The 19,540-nt window shown below is 36.5% G+C and overlaps 1 protein-coding gene across 1 annotated transcript in view; it reads right to left on the bottom strand.

Annotated features, from left to right (window-relative positions):
* Positions 1-3,343: 3,343 nt before the first annotated feature.
* The window catches only part of LOC126188569 (hexokinase type 2-like), a 184,109-nt gene continuing 167,912 nt past the window's right edge, over positions 3,344-19,540 (bottom strand). The window contains exon 9 of the mRNA XM_049930171.1: positions 3,344-3,421. Within this exon, the coding sequence (XP_049786128.1) occupies positions 3,344-3,421 (78 nt within the window). The remainder of the gene's footprint in view (positions 3,422-19,540) is intronic.

Genomic DNA, 19,540 nt, shown 5'->3' with positions numbered 1-19,540 from the left:
TGGTAATCTCTTTCTAAGTGCATCAATCAAGGTCATTTTGTCCTTTGGTTTGACAAGATGTGCTAATTTTTAAGTTGGTCCTTACAAAACTCTTTCAAAGTGTTGTCCCTATTCCTATAATTAGGACCATTAAAAATTCACATATGTTTCTCCCCTGTTCTGCTTCCAACCAAAATTTATTTAAAAAACTTTTCTCAAAAGTCTGGTATGTTTCCCACTGACTTAAATTTAAATTTACCCATGACAGAACTTTCCCTCCATGAAATATTTTAACAAATTTATTTTTTTGATTGTCATTCATGCTTGACACAATGCCATCTCTGCAGTGGCACAGTAAATCTACTGGATGTAAATTATCTGACTGAAAACTTTTGACAGGAGTGCTGGACCATGCAATACCATTGTTTGCACACAGATTTTTGTTATTACAACTTTTCTGGACTGCTGAAATTATTTGATCTAAAACAGTTACATTAGTTTGCATACTGTTTTCTACATTAAAATGTTTTGGTTTAATTTGGTGACATTTTGTTGGGTAGCAACTCCCAACTCACACAGTTTTTCTGCTATGGCCTTCTGTTCCACTCTGATGTCATCAACATTCTTTAATTGTTTCACTGACTCACCTACAAACTCATTTTCTAAAACTGACAACCCCTTTATTAACTCTGAAACTTAATTACTAAGTTGACCTATCTGTTCTTGTACCCTGTCCATTTTGCTATTGTTTTCAGTTTTCAAGTCATTTAATTGTCCTTGTGGTGAAGTTTGCAACTCATTTAGCCTCTTATTATTCACATTAAATTTGCTATCATTATCTGTTCTTATTTTCTCTAGTTTTGCAAAAATTAACTGCAAAACATCAGTCTTTACTGTTCCTTTACTGTCTACGATTTTACGTGGCTCAAACATGTCCTGACTTGATCCTGCAGCTTCAATTTCTACCTCACTTTTGCTTTTGATGCTATTCATTTTGTTAACATGCATACAAGTCCACAAATACATTAACTTCACAATTAGTTTGTACTCATCTTTCCTTTTTGATGTCCATGGTTGTAGTTGTAAAGTCCTCCTCACTTTCATTATATCTGGTCCATCATTATTGGTAGTGCATCGTCACTGTTGGTATAAAGATACTTTGTTGGGCAGCCTTCTGTTTTTATCGAAAGTTTATTCATCCATAAATTTCAAAAATCAACAACAAACCTTCATTATTAGTCAAATAACCCCAGACAAACCCCCACTTGTAACCTCCCGCCACCATCATTCTTCCATCTACTGTCCACATTAAACACTGCCCAGTCCAAGTAATCAATGAGCAGTCTTTTATGATCAGTTAAGAGGAGCAAAGACTAGTATAAACTTTCAAGTTTACTTAGGTTCTTCCTGTCTAGCAGTCTGATTCTTGAAGCTGAAAATCTAACATCAGGTCCTCACAGTTGGTTTGAACTAAATAAACTGGGCTATTGTTGTTGCAGAATTTTTTATGTAAATATATTTTATGTTATTTTAGTATATCATACAGTTTTTTTATATTTCACATTAACAAAGCTGAAATTACATTGTTTGCATCTATTATACAAAAAGACATCCAATCACATCAGAAGCAAGCTTACAACTACACACACTCTGCGGAAATAAGTGGAAATAACAAAATTCCAAAGCATTTACAATTTTTCTTAACAAATGAATTCCTACTAGATTTCATTACATTATTAATTTCAATTATTATTTCGCAATGAATCCAGAAATAAAAATTGTCTAATTAATAATAGAAATTTTAAGTGTGCAAATAATTAATAATCTTAACTGTTCCTAAGAAGATAATTTTACCTGTAAATTCAGAACTAGTACTTATCAATTATAACATCTAAACTAAACTATTTTATAAAGTAATTTCTTTTCATAAATTTTACCATGAAATATAACATACTGTGTATAAATATGATAGAAAGAAACATTCCACATGTGAAAAATACATATATGAAAAAGATGCTGTGACTTACCAAACGAGAAAGTGCTGGTAGATAGACACAATAAAAAACACACACACACAAATTTCAAGCTTTCGCTACCCAAGGTTGCTTCATCAGGAAAGAGGGAAGCAGAGGCAAAAATGAAAGGATATGGGTTTTAAGGAAGAGGGTAAGGAGTCATTCCAATTCTGGGAGCAGAAAGACTTACCTTAGGGGGAAAAAGGATACAGGCATTCTTGAGTGTTTGCTTACAAATCTATCTTCAGTGAAAGATAAGAAATGCATTTTTCTAGGCCTTAGCTACCATTATTTTAACCCAACTTAACATCTATATGACCACACTGACTATTCCATTCACTGTGTGAATTATATGCCACACACCCTGTAAGGATTTCTGGAAAGCACTACCTACAGTATGGCAGTACATTCAGTTATGATCCGTCATGTGTAGCTTGTCTTGGAGTTGCAAGTGGCAGTTCCTATGGATATTAGCAAGTTACTATAATAATGTGATTTGCCTTGTTTAGTAATCCTACTGCAGGTACAAGTGGAAGCATTGTCTATCTCTGGCGAGGGAAGCCACTGATATTGTTCACTGGTCACATGTAATTGCTTAGCAGGCCAATGTAAAGTTGTGTTTGGATAGTGACTGCCATGTGTTTTGATTATGACATGACTAGAATGTTGGGCCTGTACACATTTCTGTATGAGAAAGAGAGAGAGAGAGAGAGAGAGAGAGAGAGAGAGAGAGAGAGAGAGAGATCACGCATTATGCTTGGAACATAAATGCAATGCACATGCACAACAAAGCAGTCATAGTTGGAATTGTATCAATTTCAATCATGAACTATTATTGTTTGCTTTTGTGGACTAATTTATAATTTAATCTGTTGTAACATAATGTTAATTTTGTACTAAACTGGCCCTAAAGCGTCTATGTAGGAGTTCCTGATGTAAGTTCCAACAAGTATGCCAGCCACATACATAATCTGTTGCACCTGTGAGAATAAGCATATTTTTCTTATGATATGCCACTTAGCTGAACTGGAAAGCCTGTTAAAGCACTCTCACACAGCAACATAAAGAAACATCCATAATGAATGTACTTACAGGCAGTTTATGCAGTGAGTTTTCATTTTTCCTTTACATCCTTATCTAGATACAGATCTTTACACAAAGATACAGTTGAATTCACGTATTTCATTTGTTTAATACAAAGAGATGTGGTGGTCTCATTGTTCACAATATCTGCTGGTGAAGAACCCAGGCCACAAAACATTAAGGCAAATAATTTTTCTACAAGAGAAAAGACAGATTTAAGCTAATCTGCTTAAAACAAAAAACAAAGTATTTAACTCTGACTGCTGTTAGTCTCCCCGACTGGCAACAGCAGCAACTAGAGCTGCTCCTCTTCCACTTCCATCTTCTGACAACATTAACTTGAACTGTAATACAAATATTTTTTTAAATTTGTATGTTCATTTTGAAGTAATAGCTACTAATAGTTTTGAAACACTAATTAAAACAGCAGTTACAGTATTAAGTGGTGAGCAAGCATTTCCTTAATACTCCAATAACTACATCAACATTTATGTCCACACCGTGTAAACCACTCTGAAGTGCTCAGCAGAGGGCATTTACTGATGTATCAGTTGTTATGACTTCTTCCCATTCCATACACGTATGGAGTGCAGGAAGAATGATTGTTTAAATGCCCCTGCACATGCTGAAATTAGCTTAATCTTATCATCCCTACAGGAGTAATACGTATGGGATTGTAAAATATTCTTAGATTCATCAGATTCTTAATTCAATGATAGTTTTTAGAACTTTATAAGTACAGTTCCTCAGGATTGTTTGCATCTAACTTCAAGTGTCCATCAGTTCAGTTTCTTCAGCATCTATGTGAGAGTCTCCCACAGGTCAAACAAACCTGTGATCATTTGTGCTGCCCTTCACTGTATATATTCGACATTCCCTTTAAGTCCTATTTAGTACAAGTCCCAAACACTTGAGGAATATTCTAGGATGGGTGACATTAGTGTTTTGTATGCACTTTCCTTTGTAGACTGATTTCATTTCCTTAGTAGTCTATTCAATGAGGAATTTACAGGGTCCAGTTGTGACTTATTGATGTTATAGTAATAGGAGACCACAGTTAACATTTTGGTGAAGTGCACAATTTTCCATTTCTCAACATTTAAAGCAAGTTGCCAATTGTTGTCTCACTTAGAAATCTACATTCTTGCTCTTCAACAGTAACATGGCTACTGGGTAAAAACACATGATTAATCAGATTTTACATCAAAAACCTTACATTTCTGATCACAGACACAATATAGAAACTCAACATGTGGTCTACACTCAAGCAGAGATGGTTTTTTTCTCAACTGAAAGAGGTATGCCAGAGCTATTTGGTAATAGTTTGCTATATTAAATGAGAAAATTTTTGACAGCTTAAATGTCAGTTCCTCAAAAGTTAAGAATAATTGATACTGTTTGTCAGCATAGAATGAACTTTTTGCCAACAGCTCAGAGAAAAAAAAAATTAAAAAACATTTAATGAGCAGATTCATTCAGTTTGAATATCTGCTCTTTTGTAGGGCAGATCACAAGACTTAATGAGTAGATGAATTCATCCATAATGTATTTACAGATCACAGAATGAATTTTTCACTCTGCAGTAGAGTGTGCACTGATGTGAAACTTCTTGCCACATTAATACTGCATGCCAAACCAGGATTCAAACCCATGACCTTTGCCTTTCATGGAAAAGTGCTTTACCAAGTAAGTTACCCAACCATGACTCACAACTCATCCTCACAGCTTTACTACCACCACATCCTTTCTTACAGGACTGCTAGTTCCACAAGGTATGCTACCTGTCATGGTAGCAACCTATAAAATTCCAAGATGAGCAATAGCTAATATGAGAGACAATGAATTCTATGCTATTTATAGCATCATAGAACCAACAGAGCATATATGATTCTGGCTAGTGGTATACACGATAATGAAAGATAATGCACAGAATTTCTGTGCCTGTGGAACAAAATCTCCAAAAAGGATCTACCCAGAACCATGAATGAATGACAGCTTGGTATGAAAGTAGGGGGTATTTCTCCTCTGTTGATGCGCAAACTGGTTGTTAAGATTGATGAGGTTGAGTGTAGTAAGACTACTTTCATAGTACACCTAATGGTGTCTATGAAATAAGTGTCATGTAATCTAATCTGTGCATTGCCACAAATCTTAAAGTGGACAAATAGTTTTTGCGGCCTAAATGTCTTGTCATTTTTTGATGATGCATGAAGAAAATTTAAGCCATTTAATGCCCATACTGAGATATTTTATGTATGGCTCTGAGGTCTGCCACCAAATCATGTTTTGTAAACAACACAAAATTTTTTAAGGACTCTACCCCTGTGAAATTGAAGAATTTGTTGGATGATGACAAAGATGATCTAACCCTCAGGAATGAGATTCCTTGTGAATGTGGAATGACATATATTGGCCAAACAACTTGTACAGTATAAGATGTGTGTAATGTACACTACATCCATATACATCTGAGCCAAGTGGAAAAATATACAATAGCAGAGAATAGCCACAGTACATGACACCACACAATATACAAGAGGACAAAGATTATACACTCAGTTTCATCTATGGGACCCATGGAATAAAGGAGACAGTACTATTATTGGTAATCTAATAATTTAATAATGCAATAATGGAGGATCCACCCAGCTACCAATTTCTGTTTGGCTCCCAGTCACAGAGATGTCTGGCAGCAGCACAGGTGACTTGGTGCATGCATGAAAGGCCACAGTTCATTTCCCAGCAGTGGCTCTGGACTTAATAGTAATAATTTCAAGCAGTTACTTTGAAGAAATATTGTGGGATTTACAAAACATGATCTGGGACAGACCCAGAGCTTTATAATGAAATCAGCTGGAAAAGCCTGAAGAGTCATGAGAAAATGTTTCTTTGCAGCCCAAGAAATAAAAAATCTTCAGCTTGCTTATAGGAATGGAGTCCTTCTTGATATGTAAAAATAATGGGTGTAAGAAATTTTGCAATTCCTCAACACATTAATGGCAGAAGATATTGCATTGGACTATGTTTCCTTTATCAGAGCATCATGAAGGATTTCAGTTCCAAGCCAAACTACTGCGAATACTGCTACAGGATGATGTCAAATATTTCTGGAACAAGGTGCAGGAAAGGTTTCCTTTTCTCCTTAAGCAGGGGCCAATGGCCTCTTCAGTCTTGACATTGTACAGTTAGTATGTGAAGATGGAATTATACACTGACATTAGCATTTATGAAATAAGTGCACTTCTCATGTCAAGCCCAAAAGCTACTGAAAAAAACAAACACGTGTGCCTTCAGAGTATTCTCACAGTCTGAGAAGAATTATCCCAGACTGTGAAAGAGTACCTGTCAGTTATTTGATTGGCCAGTAAGTATTTTGCAGACAATTCACTGTTCTAGTGGACTACTATTCTTCATAATGGCTGACATTTTTGAAGGATCTGTCAGGGAGGCTGGCAAGATAAGCACTGAGGCTTCAGTAGTAGTCTTATGCTGCGTGCAAAATCAACATATATGTACCTCGGTACCCTTTAAATTTAACAGCCATCTTACTGTTCCTTACAACATTCACCTTTAAAATTTATAATCTTTTGCATGTGTTTAAACAAATTCTATAGTACCTCAAAAACATGGTCTTGGATGAATTTAACATTTTTTTAATGTGATAAAAACCATTGTTTATCCACTTTCTGTTTGACATTATGGATCAAAAAGAAGTCATTAGGCAATTAATCAGCTGAATATGGCCAATGAGACATTAATTCGGTCATGTTATGTGTCAAATAATGGATCGTTTGACAGTATGTGACAGTTGGCATTGCCATGATGAAGAAAGATGTAACATTCTCAGCTGTTTCTCATGATTCCATCAGTGACTTGTGGTAAATATATTGTTCTGTATCATTCAGCAGTTAACTATTCTTTGACACTCTGAAGCAACTATTGCAACGTGTTCAATGTAATCAAGGAAACAAATGAACATTTTCTTGGAGGGACTTCTCAGATGAACTACTTTTGTTGATTTTGGTTCATTTTGGAAAACCCAAACAATTGATTTTGGTTGACTTACACAACATTTATCAATGGTGGAAGTGTAGTCAACATGAAATTCTACAAACAAATAGTAAACAGTCTTTTATGAATATAATTGATTACCAAAAGGTGAACAAAGTGATAGAGGCATTGTTTTTGAGTTAGATCTTTAGAAAAAAACTGTATCTTTCAAGACTTGCTGTAAACAAACAACAGTATTAATTTCTGGGCTGCTATTGTTTTGCCAGAAACAAATGACATACTTTAAAATAATAATAATAATAGCTCCATCTAGTGGTCATTTGTAGATTAAGGGATGTTCTTGTATCAAGTCTATTGCAAATTCTAATGAAGGGAACCATTTTAGTGGGACTCTTCATACCGTTTTGAAAAAAAAATACAAAAAAAAAAAAAAGAAAAAAAAAAACGTGCTAAGATATCTCAATAATTTTATTTTTACATGAAAGCCTGTACCTTAATCTACTTTTCTACATAATTTCTGTCAATATTGAGACACTTGTCATAATGTTGTACCAGTTTTTGAATACCCTCCTCATAGAAGTCTGCCACCTGACTTGTTAACCACTGCATCACCACTGTTTTGACTTCATCATCGTCTTGAAGACGCTGACCGCCCATGTGTTTCTTCAAGTCCAGGAACAGATGGTAGTCACTGGGCACAAGATCAGGGCTGTACGGAGGATGATCCAGAGTTTCCCATCGAAGAGATGTGATGAGATCTTTGGTCTGATTCGCCACATGTGGACGGGCATTGTCTTGCAGCAAAACAATGCTGCATTGATTGTCTCATTATTAGGCAGAAAGTCCACAAGCAATACTCATTTGCTGTCCCAAAAAAATGTGCACATGTTTTTCCGGGCAGAAATTGTTTACTGAAACTTCACTTATCTGGGTGAATCTGAATGCTGCCATTCTATGGAATGTTGCTTTGATTCTGGTGTGACGTAGGCCAACCATGTTTCATCGCCCATAACAATTTGGGTTACGAAATCATCACCGTCGTTGTGGTACCTCTCAAGTAAAGTCAATGCAATGTCTAAACGTTTGGTTTTGTGCACATCTGTCAACATTTTCGGTACCCAACGTCCGCAAAATTTTTGGTAATTCAAGTGCTCGGTCACAATGCCATACGAAACACTACGAAGAACATTAGGAAAGTCATCCCACAAGGAGGAAATCATAAAGCTTCTGTTTCCTCTCACCTTATTGTCCACTTCCTGCACCAAACTTTCATTAACGACTGAAGGACGCCATTGTTCATGATGCACATTTGTGTGGCCATTCCTACCATTCCATCACTCATAATGTTTTCTCCATTAACTGCACAGATCTCACGATGAATATCGATCACTTTTAGGCCTTTAGCATTAAGAAATCTTATAACAGCCTCGTACTTCACAGTCGGCGGGACTCACAATTATCGGAGGCATCGTAAACACTCAGTACACAACATAAACAAGGAAGAATCAGACTGTAATGGTGTCAGTGCTTAGACAACCAGATGGAGGTACCCAGCGCTTATGCGCAGGATGCCAATCGCAGCACTGCAGCTGCGGTGTGGCAAAATGGTACTTACTTAAAAAACATGCCTCGTAGCAGCCCAGACTGAGTCAATCACATCAATGTTTATGAGTAGAAGTATAATTATATGGAGTATCAAGCAGAACTTTTAACTGGATTTCTTGCTAGGGCAGGGGCAGCTTATCATCTTGGATGGGGTGTCTTCAACAGAAGTAGAAGCTGACTTCGGACATGCTTCATGGAAGTGTGTTGGAAGACTGGTTGTTCCTGTTGTATAATTGTATATTGATGACTTGAATACTAGTAGTAACCTCAAACTTTTCTCAGATGATACAGTTATCTGTAATGAAGTACTGTCTGAAAAACGATGCACAAATATCCAGCTAGATCTGGGTAAGATTTTAAGGTAGTGTGCACATGGGAACTTGCTTTAAATGTTCAGAAATGTAAAACTGTGCACTTCACAAGATGAAAAACATAGTATCCTACAACTACATTATCAAAGAGTCACAATAGGTATGCTCAGCAAACGTGTCTAGTTTACAATTTATTATTAGTTCCTTGAAGATGGATATCAAGAAACTTAAAGAAGAAAAAAGTGAACGGAAAATGACAAAATTGTGCCATGAAAGTACGAATATGTCGGAAAATTGGACAGAAGTGAAATACAAAAGATGCAAACAGATAATACAAGATACAGAAGGAGGTGAAAGAAACCTAAATGTAGTGAACGAAAATTACTTTCAAGCTCTTTCGACTACTGATTGTGACAGTGTTGTTAACAGTTCGAGTGTACCATGTGGAAAACCAAACGACTTTGTGAATGAGGTAAAACATGGAATATTTCAGCAGCAGTTAAGTAAAAGATCATATGTGAAAGTGCTCACAAAAATTCTTACACCGTTAAGCTGTTCTGCTGAGACAATATCGACGTGTGTTAACAAAAAAGACATAATAAGTAGTGCCAAACAAGACTTCGCTTACTGCAAAGGTAGGCAGAAAACAAGTAATCTCAGAACAGGAAGTACCTGTAAAATTGAACTGTATGCCGACAGCCAAGGACGAAATATAGCCACTGAATTTTGGCGTACAAGCAGTCAGAATTTTAATTTTAATTGTACAATAAAACCAGGAGCAAAATTCAGTGCTGCTATGTCAATGAATCAAGAAAAATTTCCTCATTGAGCAAAAAGGACTTCTCCATCTTCCTGGCGGGATCAAATGATGTCGCTAGGAACGAAAAAAAGATCTCTTAATTTCGCTAAAAAGAAAACTGTATGAGCTGAGAGACAAAAATGTTATTGTTTTTTCAGTGCCACCCCATTATGACTTGATAGAATGGTCCTGTGTACATAAAGAAATTGAAACTGCAAATAAAGAGATGCAAAATATTTGCAAGCGGTTTGAAAATGTAACATTTGTGAAAATCAGCAATTTAGGGAAAAGATTTCACACAACACATGGTTCTCATCTAAATGTAATTGTAAAAAATGTAGTAGTAACAAACATTTTAGAACTAGTAAATAAAATCCCAAATGTGCAGTGTGGTGATAGAAAAGTCATACTTCTCATGGACAGGAAGTGTGTGTTACCTGGAGACTCAAATGTGAAATCTGCTGTCAATGAAGCTACACTTCTCAAAGACAAATGTGAAATTTTGTTAATGCAAGTGAACAGCCCAAATGTTAACAATTCACAGAAAGGCACAGCAGTTGTGGAACAACAAACACCAGAAATAAGTGAAACAACAGCAGCACCATCATTATCATCAGAAGCAGCAACAAAAGCAACAGCAACAAGAACAGCAGCAGCAGTAGCAGTACCAACAACAACTGGAGCAGCAACACAGCAATGCTTAAGGAGGAGTCAAAGGAAAAATATCTCTGTGTCATTCAGTGATAATTTTTTATGGTTTAAAGCCAAGAAGAAAATAAAAATGTGAAAAACCAGCCTGCTTACTCACAGATAAGTCACAGCAACATTTTATTTTTAAACAGTCAGGGTCTTGAAAGTAAAGTTGAAATTCTGGAGGAGTCATTGCCACAGAATAAGTATTCTTTCTTATGTCTAACTGAACATTGGCTTAAACCAGAACAAATACAATACTATGTACCAGAAGCTTATAAACATGGGAACAGTTTTGCAGATCTCAGTACCGTAATGATGGTACTTTTATCTATGTTTCAAATGAAATAGAGTGTAGAGCACTAGATCTTAGTTGGGCACATGTAGAGTAACACTTTGAAATTATCGGGATCATATGTGATACAATGAAACTTATCGTAGTATGTATCTACCATTCCCCTGACTCAGATGATAAAACTTTTTTTAGATAATTTAGACTGTGTACTCTGCTACATAATGAAGTGGAAACAACATGTAACTGTAATTGGGGAAGACTTTAATTCAAGCTTTGATGTAACATGTAACAAACCCAGTGTAAATAAGTTACTGAATATGTTAAGGCAACACAACTTTCATCATGTAAACTCAGAAGCAACAAGACTAAAAGTGTGCTTGGATAATGAATGCTTTTGTCGACTGTGCTCATGATATGTACTCCACCAAGGTAAAGGAATTTGTTTTCTCAGACCACTCCATGTTATCAGTAGAGTTAAGACATTTTATAAAAGGGGATGAGAGTAAGGCTGCACAAAAGTTAACAAAATGTAATACCTTAATATTAACAAAACACAATCTCAGAAAACTAACACACCAGCTGAGCATAACTAACTGGGACAAATTATTTCAAAACTGTGATTTCAGTGCCCAAACAGTTTATGAAACATACTACAATTACTTAATAGGTACTTTAAAAGCCCATCTTGTTCCAAAGAAATATCATGAAACAAGAAAGGGTAAATTGTGGTACACCAAAGAACTGGAGAATCTAAAAAAATAAGCTACTGCTGTTGAAGTGCCTTGGCAAAGTAAATAATTCTAATGAAATTATGGATCTCGAAAAGACCACTAAGAAACTGTATAAGAAAGCGTTACAATTGGCGAAACAAAGATACAACACAAATTTCATAAAAAATAGTAAAAACCAATGCAAATCAGCTTGGTCAGTAATTAATACTGTTAAAGGTGAAGTCATAAACTTTGACAAGACAGTCCCAATACCAACAGATACATTCAACAAATATTTTGTAAGCTGTGCTGATGATACCAAAAAGTTGATCAGTAAACCCAATGTAACATATATAGATTATCTTAAAAGTGCAAACCTAAATCATAATAGGGCCAGATCATCATTGAAACACTTTAAAGAGGTAGGCCAACATGTTGTTCTTAAAATAGTCAAAGAAATGAAAATATCATACAGTACAGATATTTTTAATAAGTCAAACAATCTATTTAAAGAAATCATACATTACATTGCAGCACCATTAACATATTCTATAAACCTGTATCTCATGGAAGGGGTTTTTCCTGATCCTCTCAAACTATCCAAGGTGACTCCAGTCTTTAAGAAGGGTATCAAATCAGATCCTGCAAACTACAGACCAATTTCACTAATTCCAGTACTAGGAAAAGTCTTTGAAGGCATAATATATCAGCAGATGTATGAGTACCTAGAACTAAATGATATGTTAAGTGCATCACAGTTTGGTTACAGAAAACGAAGGTCAACTATACATGCCGTAGAGCTCTTAGTCAGACACATTTTAGCAGCATTCGAGGACCAAGCTCACACACAGGTAACCTTATATGACCTGAGCAAAGCCTTTGACTATGTTGACCACTCACTTTTGCTCTCTAAACTTGAGTACTATGAAATATGTGATAAAAGTTTAAAGCTCATCAAATCATACCTCAATAAAAGGAAACAGGTGGTGAGTTCAGGAAGTCATCTGTCAGACACACTCAACGTTCAACACGGAGTACCGCAGGAATCTAAATTGGGACCACTTCTCTTCCTTGTGCACATAAATGACGTACCAGGAAATATAGATGTAAAGACATATATGTATGCAGATGACACAACATTTCTATCTGTAAACCATGTATTTGATAACGTGGTAAGTGGTATGAAATTGGCAAAAGAAAATGCAACATCATGGTTTAATGCAAATGGTCCTCTATTAAATGAGGAAAAGACCCAGAATAAGTGGTTCAGTCTATCAAAGACTAAAAAAATAGAGAAACAAAAGGCAAAGTTTTTAGGTATCATACTTGACAACAGTCTAACATGGAACTCTCATGTTGATCACATAGCAGTTAGGTTGCCAAGAGTTATATATTTGTTGAAGAGACTGATATGTTGTGTGACATTTGAGTACATAAGGACAGCGTACTTTGCCTTTTTCGATCTGTTTTAAGGCATGGGTTAATACTCTGGGGTAACTGCAGAAAAATAAATGAAATTATGGTGATCCAGAAGAAAGCAATCAGAGTAATGGCTAAGGTAGATAATAGGACACGTTGTAAACCATTGTTCATTAAATATAGAATTTTAACAGTTATTAATTTATATATGCTTCACAGCGTTAACTACATACTTTCTGAACTACCTAATTTAAGTGTAACGAATCAAAGGCATGACTACTATACAAGAACCTGTACTTCTCTGTTGTTGCTACAAAATAGATTAGGTAAAACTAACAATAGTCATAAGTATATGGCAATTAAAATATATAACAAATTGTCTAAGAATACGTCAATCAAGCCTGACAAATTATTTAAAGAAAAGTACATAACTTCTTGTTAACTAATCCATTCTATTCATTAGAAGAATTTTTAGAAATGCCTAATATCAACTTAAATATGTAAAAATTAATTTTGTAAAATTAATAGGTTAAGTGAACTGATGAAGCCTATTGCATGTTATAATGCTGAATGACCAATAAAGAATCTGAATCTGAGTCAACCTGTGCGTAAAAATTTTTAAGGACATGAAATAGAATGATCGTACAGGCTCAATCACAGGTAAGGCAGGTGGCTGACTTCAGTTCATTGATAGGATACTAGGAAAATGCAGCCTGTCTACAAAGCTGACTGGTTACAAACCATTTCTGGGTTCCATCTTAGAATACTGCTCATATGTGTAGGACTTATATCAAACTGGACTAACAGAGTATATTGAATGGATACAAAGATAGATGGCATATGTAGTTGTAGTTTGTTCTACAGGAGGGCATCATGGATTTACTGAAGAACCTCAACTGGCAGACCCTTGAAGATAAGTGTAAACTTTCCTGAGAAAGCCTACTTATAAAGTTTCAAGAACCAGATTTAAATGATGACTCTAGAATATACTACAACCCTCCCTAGTTACCATTCACATAAGGATTGTGAGGACATGATTAGATTAATTACAGCGCATACAGAGGCATCATTCTTCCTACACTCTGTACATGAATATAACAAGAAGAAACCATAATAAGTGGTGCTGCAATGTGCCATGCACTTCTCAGTGGTTTGTAGAGAGTGGATGTAAGTGTAGAGATAATGAAGACAAAATTAGACTAATTACAGCTTGCACACAGGTTCTATATGTGACTGGAATAGGAAGAAATCCTTAAGACAGATGGTACCATGCTCTTAAATGAACTTCACAGTGGTTTGTACAATATAGGAGATTGTATGCAGATCTAGACATAGGAACAAGGATGTTAATTTAAGAAAGTTTAGCTTTTTTGGAGTCTCCAGGTGAATGTATACAAAGGTGCTGCTATGACATCCCCTGTGAAGGACAAGGCCACTTTTTATCCAGCAATAGTGCAATCTAGTTCATATTATTACTGTACGATTTTCATGGAAAATTAAGTATTACTTTTGCTATATGGGACTGCCACCACTATGAGCAGATTTGGGACACATTATGAAATGTAGGAAAATACGGTGTAGCAGGAATGTAGGCCCAAGGAGTCTATATAAGCCCCTACCCACATGTCTGTCATCTCTCACTGCTCCGCTGTTATTGCCCAACATCTTTACCTACAAATGGGGTGAAAACAGAACACAACTGGAGCCTGTCACAATTGCAGATTACTCTACTAATAAATGAGAAATTACTTTTGCATTTGCATTCTGTGCAGATCACAGTTTCCACAGTAGCTTGACAGCTGAGTGGCTAGGACAAAGGATGCTAAATTGCATGTTTAAGAGGGTGCACTCTGATCAAGGATATCATTTCATACCTTTTATCCTGATAGATCTATCGACTAAATCTATGTTGACTGCAACTCAATGAGATAATACACTGTCAAAGGAGTAATAAGTCTCTCTTTTAAAATCACAGTGGTGAAATCACTCTTTTCAATAACAGTTCTATTTGTGATTGACAGCCTACAGGTCTTTGTGAAATTTTCCACTGGGGTATCATACTCAAAAGGATAAATCAGTTCATTAAGTATATAATTTGCCATGTCAAAGAAATGAGTGTTTACATAGAATACCAACTTCTTGTCCTGGGACCAGGAAACAAGACCAGTGCTATGGTCTTCCACCGGTGGTTGGCAAGCAAAGTAGAATAAGCTGAGGGCAGCATCTACGCGTGGCTGAGCTACTATAGCAGCAGTCCAGCTGTTCACTGGTGCAACAGTGGTCTTAACAGGTACCCAGTATCAGCATATGGTTGTCATGCAACTGATTTGTGAACACAAGGAGGCAAATAGTGTTTTGGACAATTCCTTGAAGGAATATCCTAGAAAGGATGACATTCCAGCCATCAGTGTAGTGACAAACATTGCTGTTGAACAATGGGTTGACCCACAATAAAAATAAATCTGGGAGTATAAACTAGACCTGATAGGCTCAACTTTCATAATATAATGACACACTAATTGGCACCTGGCATCTAAGCAGTACAATCATCATATTCCCTGTTGTTGTTGTTGTGGTCTTCAGTCCAGAGACTAGTTTGATGCAGCTCTCCATGCTACTCTATCCTGTACAATGTTCTTCATCTCCCAGTACCTACTGCAACCTACATCCTTCTGAATGTGTTTAGTGAATTCATCTCTTGGTCTCCCTCTACGATTTTTACCCTCCACACTGCCCTCCAATACTAAATTGGTGATCCCTTGATGCCTCAGAATATGCCCTACCAACCTATCCCTTCTTTTAGTAAAGTTGTGCCACAAATTTCTCTTCTCTCCAATTCTGTTCAATACCTCCTCATTAGTTATGTAATCTACCTATGTAATCTTCAGCATTCTTCTGTAGCACCACATTTCGAAAGCTTCTATTCTCTTCTTGTCTAAACTATTTATCGTCCATGTCAGACTTCCATACATGGCTACACTCCATACAAATACTTTCAGAAACGACTTCCTGACACTTAAATCAATACTCTATGTTAATAAATTTCTCTTCTTCAGAAACGCTTTCCTTGCCATTGCCACTCTACATTTTATATCCTCTCAACTTCGATCATCATCAGTTATTTTGCTCCCCAAATAGCAACTCTCCTTTACTACTTTAAACGTCTCATTTCCTAATCTAATTCCCTCAGAATCACCTGACTTAATTCGACTACATTCCATTATCCTCATTTTGCTTTTGTTGAGGTTCATATTATATCTTCCTTTCAAGACACTATCCATTCCGTTCAACTACTCTTCTAAGTCCTTTGCTGTCTGACAGAATTACAATGTCATCGGCGAACCTCAAAGTTTTTATTTCTTCTCCATGGATTTTAATACCTACTCTGAATTTTTCTTTTATTTCCTTCACTGCTTGCTCAATATACAGATTGAATAACATCGGGGAGAGGCTACAACCCTGTCTCACTCCCTTCCCAACCACTGCTTCCCTTTCATGCCCCTCGACTCTTACAACTGCCATCTGGTTTCTGTACAAAATGTAAATAGCCTTTCGCTCCCTATATTTTACCCCTGTATTTTGAAAGAGAGTATTCCAGTCGACATTGTTAAAATCTTTCTCTAAATCTACAAATGCTAGAAATGTAGGTTTGCCTTTCCTTAATCTGTTTTCTAAGATAAGTCATAGGGTCAGTATTGCCTCACATGTTCCAACGTTTCTACGGAATCCAAACTGATCTTCCCTGAGGTCAGCTTCTACCAGTTTTTCCATTCATGTGCAAAGTATTCATGTTAGTATTTTGCAGCCATAGCTTATTATACTGATAGTTCGGTAATTTTCACATCTGTCAACACCTGCCTTCTTTGGGATTGGAATTATTATGTTCTTCTTGAAGTCTGAAGGTATTTCGCCTTTCTCATACATCTTGCTCACTAGATGGTAGAGTTTTGTTAGACCTGGCTCTCCCAAGGCTATCAGTAGTTCTAATGGAATGTTGTCTACTCCCAGGGCCTTGTTTTGACTTTGGTCTTTCAGTGCTCTGTCAAACTCTTCACACAGTATTGTATCTCCCATTTCATCTTCATCTACATTCTCTTCCATTTCCATAATACTGTCCTCAATAACATCGCCCCTATGTAGAACCTCTATATAGTCCTTCCATCTTTCTGCTTTCCCTTCTTTGCTTAGAACTGGGTTTCCATCTGAGCTCTTGATATTTATGCAAGTGGTTCTCTTTTCTCCAAAGGTCTCTTTAATTTCCCTGTAGGCAGTATCTATCTTACCCCTAGTGATATGTGCCTCAACATCCTTACATTTGTCCTCTAGCCATCCCTGCTTAGCCATTTTGCACTTCCTGTCCATCTCATTTTTGAGTTGTTTGTACTCCTTTTAGCCTGCTTCATTTACTGCATTTTTATATTTTCTCCTTTCATCAATTAATTTCAATATCTCTTCTGTTACCCAAGGATGTCTATTAGCCCTAGTCTTTTTTCCTATTTGATCTTCTGTTACCGTCACTATTTCATCCCTCAAAGCTACCCATTCTTCTTGTACTGTATTTCTTTCCCCCATTCTTGTTAATTGTTCCATAATGCTCTCCCTGAGCCTCTCTACAACCTCTGGTTCTTTCAGTTTATTCAGGTTCCATCTCCTCAAATTCCCACCTTTTTGCAGTTTCTTCAGTTTTAATCTACTGTTCATAACCAATAGATTGTGGTCAGAGTCTACATCTGCCCCTGGAAATGTCTTACAATTTAAAACCTGGTTTCTGCATCTCTGTCTTACCATTATATAATCTATTTGACACCTTCTAGTATCTCCAGGCTTCTTTCATGATTCTTGAACTAACTGTTAGCTATGATTAAGTTATGCTCTGTGCAAAATTCCACCAGGCAGCTTCCTATTTCATTTCTTCCCCCCAATCCATATTCACCTACTACGTTTCCTTCTCTCCCTTTTCCTACTATTTGAATCCCAGCCACCCATGACTATTAAATTTTCGCCATCCTTCACTATCTGAATAATTTCTTTTATCTCTTCATACATTTCATCAATCTCTTCGTCATCTGTGGAGCTAATTGGCATATAAGCTTGTAGTACTGTGGTAGGCGTGGGCTTCGTATCTATCTTGGCCACAATAATGCATTCACTATGCTGTTTGTAGTAGCTTACCCGCATTCCCATTTTCCTATTCATTATTAAACCTATCCTGCATCACTCCTATTTGATTTTGTATTTATAACCCTGTATTCACCTGACCAGAAGTCTTGTTCCTCCTGCCACCGAATTTCACTAATTCCCACTATATCTAATTTTAACCTACCCATTTCACTTTTTAAATTTTCTAACCTACCTGCCCAATTAAGGGATCTGACATTCCGTGCTCCGATCTGTAGAATGCCAGTTTTCTTTCTCCTGATAACAACATCCTCCTGAGTAGTCCCCACCCGGAGATACAAATGGGGGACTATTTTACCTCTGGAATATTTTACCCAAGAGGACACCAACATCATTTATCCATACAGTAAAGCTGCATGCCCTGGGGAAAAATTACGGCCGTAGTTTCCCCTTGGTTTCAGCCGTTCACAGTACCAGCACAGCAAGGCTGTTTTGTTAGTGTTACAAGGCCAGATCAGTCAATCATCCAGACTGTTGCCCCTACAACTACTGAAAAGGCTGCTGCCCCTCTTCAGGAAACACACATTTGTCTAGCCTCTCAACAGATACCCCTCTGTTGTGGTTGCACCTATGGTATGGATACCTGTATCGCTGAGGCACACAAGCCTCCCCACCAACAGAAAGGTCCATGGTTCATGAGGGGGTCACATTGCCTATGGTTGAAAAATTTCTGATCATAAGATTTTGTGTCAGTATTCCAATTCCTCATGGCCTTATAATACTATTATTGCCTTACATGATGACAGGCAATCACACCTCTCTGCATGAATGATATAGTGACTTCTCAAGGGGGCAAAAAAACGTTGTTGAAAGCTCACAAAATTACACTCGCTTCTGCTCTTTTTTTAACTTTAGTTTTATGAGTTAAAAAGCTTAATGAAATGACAAATTATTTTGTGAATAGCTCTAAATTGCTAACTGAAGCCTTCTGTATTGTAATAATCACTTAATTTTCATTGAATTTCTTTGTCTGTGAAAGGACTTTCAAAATTGTGATTGCGACAAAACCTGAGAATATTGTTTTTATATTTGCAGATCTTTGTAATGTAAATAGGTGTTCCTCCTTTTCCCATACATCATTAACAGAAATTTGTATTTCAGTGGTTAAATGATGTTGCGAACAACATATTACAAGTATGGTAAATTATAGTACTTTGTAGAATATAAATAATGGAAGGGGTAAATGTAACAACTCAACATACTGCTGAAAGACTGAATGGACAATTAGCACATAAAAAATATTGATAACGTTATTAGCTTTCAGATGGATCCATCTTCAGGTCAAACAGAATACACATAGACACAATTAAATACTACTGCTATCAGTCCAGACGACTTGCCCTTAAACTCTTCTACTGAAATATAGGCCATAACTTGGAAAACGCCACCCGCCAAACCAATTTTGACTCAGTAATTCACAAAATAATTAATCTACCTCACTGTTA

This window comes from Schistocerca cancellata, chromosome 5, assembly GCF_023864275.1.
Source record: "Schistocerca cancellata isolate TAMUIC-IGC-003103 chromosome 5, iqSchCanc2.1, whole genome shotgun sequence".
Lineage (NCBI taxonomy): Eukaryota > Metazoa > Arthropoda > Insecta > Orthoptera > Acrididae > Schistocerca > Schistocerca cancellata.
This window is presented reverse-complemented; position numbering and strand designations above follow the sequence as displayed.